This window comes from Sinocyclocheilus anshuiensis, unplaced genomic scaffold (genome assembly GCF_001515605.1).
Source record: "Sinocyclocheilus anshuiensis isolate Anshui unplaced genomic scaffold, SAMN03320099.WGS_v1.1 scaffold1578, whole genome shotgun sequence".
Taxonomy (NCBI): Eukaryota; Metazoa; Chordata; class Actinopteri; order Cypriniformes; family Cyprinidae; genus Sinocyclocheilus; species Sinocyclocheilus anshuiensis.
This window is the reverse complement of record NW_015544225.1, coordinates 308,954-318,170: the sequence shown is the minus strand read 5'-3', so window position 1 is coordinate 318,170 and position 9,217 is coordinate 308,954. Positions and strand designations below refer to the sequence as shown.

Genomic DNA, 9,217 nt, shown 5'->3' with positions numbered 1-9,217 from the left:
AGTGTTGAGACTTCAAATAAAAGAAGAGAAGGGGCTGAAGTCCCACGAGAACAACTAATGAGCTAGAACTCAAAGTGCTTTTTAGTTCTAACCTGCCCTGGCGGCTGGTATTTCAGAAGAGATTATGACCTACCGGATCAGCGTTTACCTACATAGGCCCTAAAAACCACCCCATAAGCAGGATTTCATTTCAAACACTCCATGAAAAGAAAGAAAAACCTTGTCTCGCTCAGCTCGGTCATGTAGACGACATCCACCCACCCTGAAATCAAAACGAACAGAGCCGAGCAGTGGAAATCTGGGCGGCCCATGAGAAGCAGTCCAGAATATTCTTTACGAAAAATATATATCACTTAACGGTTTTAAAAACACTGGATGAGCTCTGAACACTGTGTGCCACTGAAATTCCACGAGTCCTTGCTAGTGTCGGAGAAACCGAGCTTGACGTACTCTTGGTAACTACTGAATTTCCACATTGGAATTCCCAAGAGTCTCCACAGCAGACAGCATGAAACTATGACCAGATCATTACCTGGTTCACAAGTTAAAAAAATAAAGGTCCTCGGAGAGGTTTGTCCTCTTTATTGAACGAAGATAACCACCGTAGCCGACTGCGGCCCACTTCGCACCGTTATGGATACCTGTCCATACTGTACAGTAAAGGACTGGACCGATCATCCTGTAAAAGAAAAAAAATGCACACCACAGAGAGGATGTTCAATGTTTGTTTTTTTCTCTCCACTCCTGTTTTCCTTATATTCACGTCATGGGTTTCTGGTTTGTGTCCCCTGAGTCAGGGGAGTCAAATTATGTCTAGATGGAAAAGTCTCTCTTCATAAGGGACAACAAAAAAAAAGACGTGGTGGCCACGGGATCCTCACATAAGACATCTTTAATTGCAGGGTGAGCACAGATCCCTATGTCCCAGGGCACTTCCTTGAGAACAATATACTGACATGGAGACGCTGAACAATTTCTGAACTGAAAAGGTTTTTTAAAATATATCCTTTGACCATAGTTGATTATCATTTTACCATATTTTTTACAACAAGGAGTGCACATTAAGTCTCTCTTCAAATTTTCTGTTTTTTCTTCTTCCTTTCAGTGTAGCAGTATGATACAGGAAAGAGGGAGAGGATTATTTACAGTGCTGTTGAAAGGGAGGAAATGAACGAGGGAGTGTGCGGTAAAGTACGCAGCATGAGAAGCAAATAGGGGACGGGGTCCCTGTGGCAGAGTAAAAAGGGATTGTTGGGGCCACACAGAAGGGTGGAAACGAGGTCCGTGTTAGGTGGGAATGACGCCGTCGCTGTTCTGGATGCCCCGTCTGAGCTCCAGCTCCTCCAGCTTCCTCCATAGGTCCTCACGCTCCTTGTCCTTCTTCCTTTCCCTGAAGGAAAGATAGGTAGAGGTTAACTGAGCCGCTCTGTAAACTGCAGGAGTTTACAACACTGCATTGTTTGTTTCTTACCTTTGCCTGTCTGATTTGTAATTGGCGGCAAGTTCGTCAAACAAGGCGCTGTTCATCTCCATGAATGCTTTGAGCACATTGTAGATCAAAGCTGATATTGCCCTGATGGTGGAGGAAAGCAAACACGATGAACATCAAACCACAGGAATGTGTGCAAAGAGTCAATACCAGTTACAACTAGATCATGCTTATTATTGATCAGACCTTCTGATCAAAAATTTAATAACAATATATACTTTAAAAAGTGATTTTTTTTTTCTCAGTAGGGCTATATTCTATATATAATTGATCAAAAATTACAGCAAATACATTTATAATGTCACAGAAGATTTCTATTTCAAATAATTGCTTTTCATTTGAGGTTTCTATTCAAAGTATCCTGAAAAAAAAAATCTATTATGATTTCCATAAACAATAACACAACTGTTTTCATCATTGATAATGTTTTAACTTTTGTGTTTTTGTGTGTTGGTGAATTGTATGCGTACAATTATTATGATATGATATTCTCCTGCCAGGATGCTGTTGTAAATAAGAATTTGTTCTTAAGCGACTTGCCTCGTCAAACAAAGGTTAAGAAGAAGAAATGTTGATTCAATCAGCATATTAGTATGATTTCTGAAGGATCATGTGACTGGAGTAATGATGCTGAAAATTCAGCATTGCATCACAGAAATTAATTACATTTTTTAAATATATTCATATAGAAAACTTGTTTTAAATAGTAGTTTCACAATGTTACGGTTTTCACTGTATTTGATCAAATAAATGCAGACTTGGTGAGCATAAGAGAGTTTAAAAAAATCTTATTGACCCCAAATTTTAAATGGTACATATTAATTGTTTTTATTAAAAAAATAAATACATATAAATAAATGACAATATAAAACTCACGGGTTCCAGTGCTCTTTGGAGATCCTGTAGAGACTGGCAAACATGATAGGCAGGATGACACTGGAGTTCTCCTCAATCAGACTCATGATATACTCATTGTTCCAGTAGTACAAGGCTCGTTCTGCCACCTGAAACAATATATAACCTCCATATTAAACTAATATCAGTAGTGTTCTACATACGGATTTTAGACTGCAGAACCTGAAGCATTCAATTGCACTAAAAATTTAACCTAAAACTTTTAGTGGAAAACTATTAGTGGAAGCAGAGTTGATTTTGTTTGAGCAATGCATCTTATTTTTGTTTTATATTTAATAGATTTTATGCCCAAAATGTTATGATATTAATGATCAAACATGCTTACTAATCTTTACAATGGACTGGTAATGTGAACAAATATGGAGCACGGTTCCTCTCACTAGTAAACAGAAAATAGAGAACCTGTGATGCTGCAGTGATGGGAATGTTTTGGGATGTTTAAGTTTCTGGCTATTACAAGACATCACAAGGTTTGTGAGGAAGATTTAGGGTGGGGTGTGTTTACCTGAAAATGGGGGCTGGACACACATCTAGCTATCAGTTTGAAGAGTGGCTCTTGGATCTTAACAAACTGAGTGGGCTCAATCACATCTAGAATCTCCTCCAACTCTCCAAGAAACATAACCTACAAAAGAAAACAATGCAGTCAAGGGTACAAAAACATTTAGGAAAAGCATGTAAAGCATTTCTCTTGGAAAAAAAAAAATGAAGTAATTTAGTGGAAGAAATCATAGTATTTCTCACTTGCTAAAATATATTCCCCTGGTTTCACAGACAAGGCTTAAGCCTAGTCCCCGACTAAAATGTAAGTCTGAGCTGTTTCAACTGAAAGAAACTTGCACTGATTGATCTTGAAATATGTCAGTGCCCTTGTTTTGTCTCAAGATGCACACCAGTAATGTTTTTTCTAAGGCATGTTTATAAAAATTACTTTAAAATCCTAATTGAACTATGGCCTAGTCCTGGCTTAAACTAAGCCCCGTCTGTGAAACCGGGCCATTATGTTTTGGTAGAAGTTGCAACAATTAAAGAGTTTAATTCTGAGATCAAGTCACAAAAATGGACAATGGATTAACTTAACTTTTCATAAAATTAAGGCATTACCTCTTTTTGACTGCATGTTTTTGGCCAAAACTTCAACAAGCCTCTGATAACCTACAAAAAAACAATGAAGCCAACTAGTGAAAATCCTTTAGAAACGAGCTGAAACAAGATGGAACTTGATTAAGAATGAGGAAGATAATGGTGACAAGCAACACTCACAGGTTCTGTTAACGTGGGATCTTTCTCTAGGAACTGTACAATACAATAGGCCAACTAGAAGAAGAGATTACTTCAGATTAACATAAATGCATTTCAAATGTTTAGATTCAGAAACTGTCATAAACAAGCATGGAAACAAGGAATCTGTTTCTTCTGCCCCTGAAATGTAAGCGAGCAAACACACACATGTGTACAAGTAACAAACAGCTGAGTGTCTGTACCTGGGCATGGAAGAGAGACAAGCTCCTCACTGTGTGCAGAGGCAGCAGCACTTTCACCAGGAACTGTTTGTGCTCAGCTTTGAGAGGAAGCGCAAAACCATTGATGATGCTGTAAAACCAGAGATGTGCGAGACTTTTGATCTGACATTGATAACCACGAAAGAAACTGATAATATACAGGGGACACAAACTTCTAAATGCCTCAGGACTGAGGACAGGGTGGAGTAAAATAAAACAAGAATGTGACCTCTGTGGGTCACCCTTCATGTCTTTCCAAGCTCTTTATTTCCTGATTTAAATTTCTCCACATCACTTCCAACCAAAAATGGGTCCTAAAATATGACATACCTTCCCAAAATCTCCAGCAGTTCAGCTACACCATTGAAGTGCTCTGTCTCATATACAAAACTGTCAGGGCAGGAGAGGAGAGGGAAAAAATAAAATAAAAAGATATATCAGCATAACGTAATATTTCATCTAGTATATTCGCAACAAAAACACTTGACAGTTACTTACCAAAGAAAAATGTTGTTGATTTGTTTGCGGATGAAGGCCCTGAGGCCGAGGAACTTTCCGTAGATTCTGTGCAGAACTGTCTTCAGGCAGTCCCTCTCTCGCGGGTCCTCGCTATCAAACAGCTCCAAGAGCTAGAAATTCACATGAGGAGTTTTATTAACTATATTAGCAATGTGTACCACTCTAAAAAAAGACATATTACCTTTCTTAATACATTGACTCTTATCATTGACAAAAGTCAACTGTACAGTTTAGTGGTAATTACACAAAAATATTTGAAAGAAAAAAGCCACTACTGACCAATCAGAATCAAGTATTCAGACAGCTATATCTGTGCTGTTTTACTGGCAATACTGGCTTCATTTGATTGATACTAGGATGAGAAGTCAAAGAACATTTCACAGACAATCACTCACCTGTAATACAAATTTCTGGTCGATGTATTTTTTGGCAACGCTGGGCTGAAATTCCTGACTTTCCAAGAAGCGAATGAAGAACTCATAAACGAGCTTAAGCATAAAAGGAAGAGAGAGATCAGAAAACTTGTCGTTGAAATGAAACCTTGCAATAATTTCAAACTTGTTTGATTTTTTAAAAACATTTTAGACCTTTGTCTGTTTCTATCTGCATTACATTTTTAAAAAGGTGATTAAAGGGTTAATTCACCCAAAAATGAACATTAGTCCATGTTTTACTCACCCTCAAGGTGTATATGACTTTCTTCTTTCAGACTAATTCAAATCGGAGTTATATTAAAAATTGTCCTGGCTCTTCCAAGCGTTAGAATGGGGTTAGGAGAGTGTTTTTGTTCAACAATCCCAAAGTAGTTAAATAAAGCGCATACATCCATAATAAAACGTGCCTCACGCGGCTCCGGGGGGTGAATAAAGGCCTCCTGTAGAGGATTGATGCATTTTTGTACGAAAATTATCCATATTTAAAACGACCTTTTTCTCACTTCTCCTAACTGTCGTAGGCGGACGCCGTTCCGGGTGGATGACATAAAACGTATGCGTAGCGCACACGGCAGTGATTAGTGACGAAGGCGGAAGCGTGACGGAGAGAGAACAAAACATAACGCCAGTCACGAATTAGAAGCACAAAATGAGGATTTGTAAAGAAAAATGTGGGAGTATTTCGATATAAGCCAAGAGGAGACTGGTTTTCCTTTGGTAAAGTAAGGAAACTTTGCTTCCTTTGCTTCTGTAAACAAACATTGGTTTTCGTAAGACTCGCGCGCATGCGCTACGCCTACGTCATCAGCCGGAAAAGCAGTCTCTCGTGAACGTGTGTACGACAGTTGGCAGTAGTGGTGGGCAGAGCGAGGCTTCATGAAACACTGAAACAGTCGAAGCAAATGTGCCGAGGCTTTGAAACAATTCGACACCCGCCCCTACGGTGACAACTAGTGGTCATTTTCAAGTATTGCTCTGAAACAGCATTGACAACGAATCAGTTAAGCGAAGTTTAAGAAGATTATAACGTATATGTTGTGCTCGTCAAACCGCCATGTGGGTTGGGGGAGTGGTTAGTGTGCACGATTGGCATGTTGTCAGAACCTGTTACTTTAGGTTCGAATCCCGGATATACAAGCATGCATATAATTATAATAAATATTTGAAAGTTGTGTTTTTATTGTTCTGTTCTTGTAATGTGTTGTAACATCTCTCTGACAACTGAATGAACTCTTTGTGAATGTTATTTTGGTCATGAAAAAATTAACATTAATAAAAGACATCAAGCCACAACGCCTGGCATTTTTTTACATATAAAGATTTTTATTTAAATATATTAACTGTTCTGCTGCATTAACTCCACTTTTATACTTTTTTTATTCCACTTTTTTATACTTTGCGGGAGTTAGGTTAAGACAGTGTGTGTGTGCGATTGTGTGGTTTGTTCCCGACCCTGTCAATCAAAAGCAGATTCGGGTCTCGAAACACTTGTGAAACGCCCCGATGTTTTGATTCACCTTAGTCACGTGACATGTAGGGCTGGGTAAAAACATATAGATATCTCGATATTAATCGATTCTCATTTTTACAGAACGATATCGATTCTTAAATCCCAAGAATCGATTAGTCTAGCCTGTTTTCAGTTAATGGACGGAATATTGAAGGGTACTTCTAAAGTAAATCGCAATAAGCATTGTGCTTTGGTAGTTTTCATATGAAACAAAGTCTCAGATGAGGATTTCGATATAAGCCAAGAGGAGACTGGTTTTCCTTTGGTAAAGTAAGGAAACTTTGCTTCCTTTGCTTCTGTAAACAAACATTGGTTTTCGTAAGACTCGCGCGCATGCGCTACGCCTACGTCATCAGCCGGAAAAGCAGTCTCTCGTGAACGTGTGTACGACAGTTGGCAGTAGTGGTGGGCAGAGCGAGGCTTCATGAAACACTGAAACAGTCGAAGCAAATGTGCCGAGGCTTTGAAACAATTCGACACCCGCCCCTACGGTGACAACTAGTGGTCATTTTCAAGTATTGCTCTGAAACAGCATTGACAACGAATCAGTTAAGCGAAGTTTAAGAAGATTATAACGTATATGTTGTGCTCGTCAAACCGCCATGTGGGTTGGGGGAGTGGTTAGTGTGCACGATTGGCATGTTGTCAGAACCTGTTACTTTAGGTTCGAATCCCGGATATACAAGCATGCATATAATTATAATAAATATTTGAAAGTTGTGTTTTTATTGTTCTGTTCTTGTAATGTGTTGTAACATCTCTCTGACAACTGAATGAACTCTTTGTGAATGTTATTTTGGTCATGAAAAAATTAACATTAATAAAAGACATCAAGCCACAACGCCTGGCATTTTTTTACATATAAAGATTTTTATTTAAATATATTAACTGTTCTGCTGCATTAACTCCACTTTTATACTTTTTTTATTCCACTTTTTTATACTTTGCGGGAGTTAGGTTAAGACAGTGTGTGTGTGCGATTGTGTGGTTTGTTCCCGACCCTGTCAATCAAAAGCAGATTCGGGTCTCGAAACACTTGTGAAACGCCCCGATGTTTTGATTCACCTTAGTCACGTGACATGTAGGGCTGGGTAAAAACATATAGATATCTCGATATTAATCGATTCTCATTTTTACAGAACGATATCGATTCTTAAATCCCAAGAATCGATTAGTCTAGCCTGTTTTCAGTTAATGGACGGAATATTGAAGGGTACTTCTAAAGTAAATCGCAATAAGCATTGTGCTTTGGTAGAGAGTATAACTTTACAATCCGTATCCTGTCTCATGTAATCGCTCAATCTGTGTTTCAGCCGCGCAAAGACTCCAATATAACTGCTTGTAAACAATATGTCATGTAATGTCACATTTACGTCAGAAAAAACATTAGGTGACCATGAACTCAGTCAGATAGAAGAATAAACTGTAGAGAGGGGCATTTTGCTTAATATATGCACAATATAACATATTCATTATAATTTTTACTGTTCTTCAATGTTTAATTTAGCAAAAACAAAAGTGTTGCGTTTATAATTTTGTTCAGTGTATATATATGACAAATTAAGAGCTGAATTAACATTGCTTTATATTCTGAAATGTAAAATAAACATTTAATGAAATTAATATAAAACATCAATTTGTAAATGCACCAGTGTGCAGGCATTTTTAGTGTTTTATACATAAGATAAAGTAAGAACATGAACAAAGAAACAAAGTAAAACAAACTGACTCAAGTGATGCAAGTTTTATTACTGATGGATGCGCCTTATTTAACTACTTTTGGACTGTTGAACAAAAACACCCGCCTACCCCAATTCTAACGCTTGGAAGAGCCAGGACAATTTTTAATATAACTCCGATTGGATTCGTCTAAAAGAAGTCATATACACCTAGGATGCCTTGAGGGCGAATAAAACATGGTGTAATTTTTGGGTGAACTAACCCTTTAATTCCTATTTATTTGATGCTGGCTGTGGCTCTCTACCTGTAAGTGTGGCCATGAAGCCTCCAGCGTGGGCTCGTCTTCCTCTGGGTCAAACTCATTACTGTCACTAGGCGGAAGAGTCCGAAAAATATTGCAGGACACCTGTGACAAATGAAAAGAGGGAACACTTGAGCTATCTCTGAATTATATAGGCATATAAATTAGACAACCACAGAAACTTTCCAGTCACATAGTGTGCAACTAATCTCACCATTTTGACCACCTCGGGGTAGGTCTGCTCAGTCAGGTAGCCCCGGCTGAGGGTGACGTAGTCCACCAACTCATTGAGGGTGGACCGCTTATACTCTTTCATTTTGAGGTCAGACAGCGTGTCCAAGAAGTCAAACAGAGTACAGCACTGCTGCAGTTTCTTGAGAAATAGCTCTGGTTGCTCCTGCGCAGAAACATCTAGACAGACAGAAAGAAAAGAGTTCATGCAAAATAATCCATGGAGTACTAAAATTCCACAAATATTTTACATCAACCTCCTTGCCTTTCCTACTGTAATCTGCCTCATTTCAGGACTGTTGGTAGGAAGCCTAAAATACTTCACATATTAGCTTGGACGTCCATCTGGCATTTTACCTCTAAATATTCCAGCTGATAGGGGCTTGAGTTTGAAAAGCCATTCAAGACACACTTATACATGTCCCATAACCAGGGATGGGTATCGTTAAGGTTTTAACGGTATTACTACTCTTATCGATACTGCTTATCGATTCGGTACTTTAACGGTATTCTTATCGGTACTTTTTGTTTTTTATATATATATATATATATATATATACATATATATATACAGTGGGTACGGAAAGTATTCAGACCCCCTTAAATTTTTCACTCTTTGTTATATTGCAGCCATTT

The 9,217-nt window shown here is 38.3% G+C and overlaps 1 protein-coding gene across 2 annotated transcripts in view; it reads right to left on the bottom strand.

Annotated features, from left to right (window-relative positions):
• Positions 1–9,217, bottom strand: part of LOC107697307 (serine/threonine-protein phosphatase 2A 56 kDa regulatory subunit epsilon isoform-like) — a 22,438-nt gene that overhangs the window by 3,137 nt on the left and 10,084 nt on the right. The window contains exons 3-14 of one of the 2 annotated variants that reach the window (XM_016498031.1): positions 8,565–8,761; positions 8,354–8,455; positions 4,821–4,913; positions 4,405–4,535; positions 4,237–4,296; positions 3,889–3,997; positions 3,668–3,721; positions 3,509–3,559; positions 2,910–3,029; positions 2,366–2,493; positions 1,472–1,573; positions 875–1,390 (exon numbers count right to left, since the gene is read on the bottom strand). In XM_016498031.1, coding sequence (XP_016353517.1) covers positions 1,288–1,390; positions 1,472–1,573; positions 2,366–2,493; positions 2,910–3,029; positions 3,509–3,559; positions 3,668–3,721; positions 3,889–3,997; positions 4,237–4,296; positions 4,405–4,535; positions 4,821–4,913; positions 8,354–8,455; positions 8,565–8,761 — 1,250 coding nt within the window. In that variant the 3' untranslated portion in view covers positions 875–1,287. Of the gene's footprint in view, positions 1–874; positions 1,391–1,471; positions 1,574–2,365; positions 2,494–2,909; positions 3,030–3,508; positions 3,560–3,667; positions 3,722–3,888; positions 3,998–4,236; positions 4,297–4,404; positions 4,536–4,820; positions 4,914–8,353; positions 8,456–8,564; positions 8,762–9,217 lie in introns of those variants that run through there. The other variant, XM_016498032.1, reaches the window with a different exon arrangement.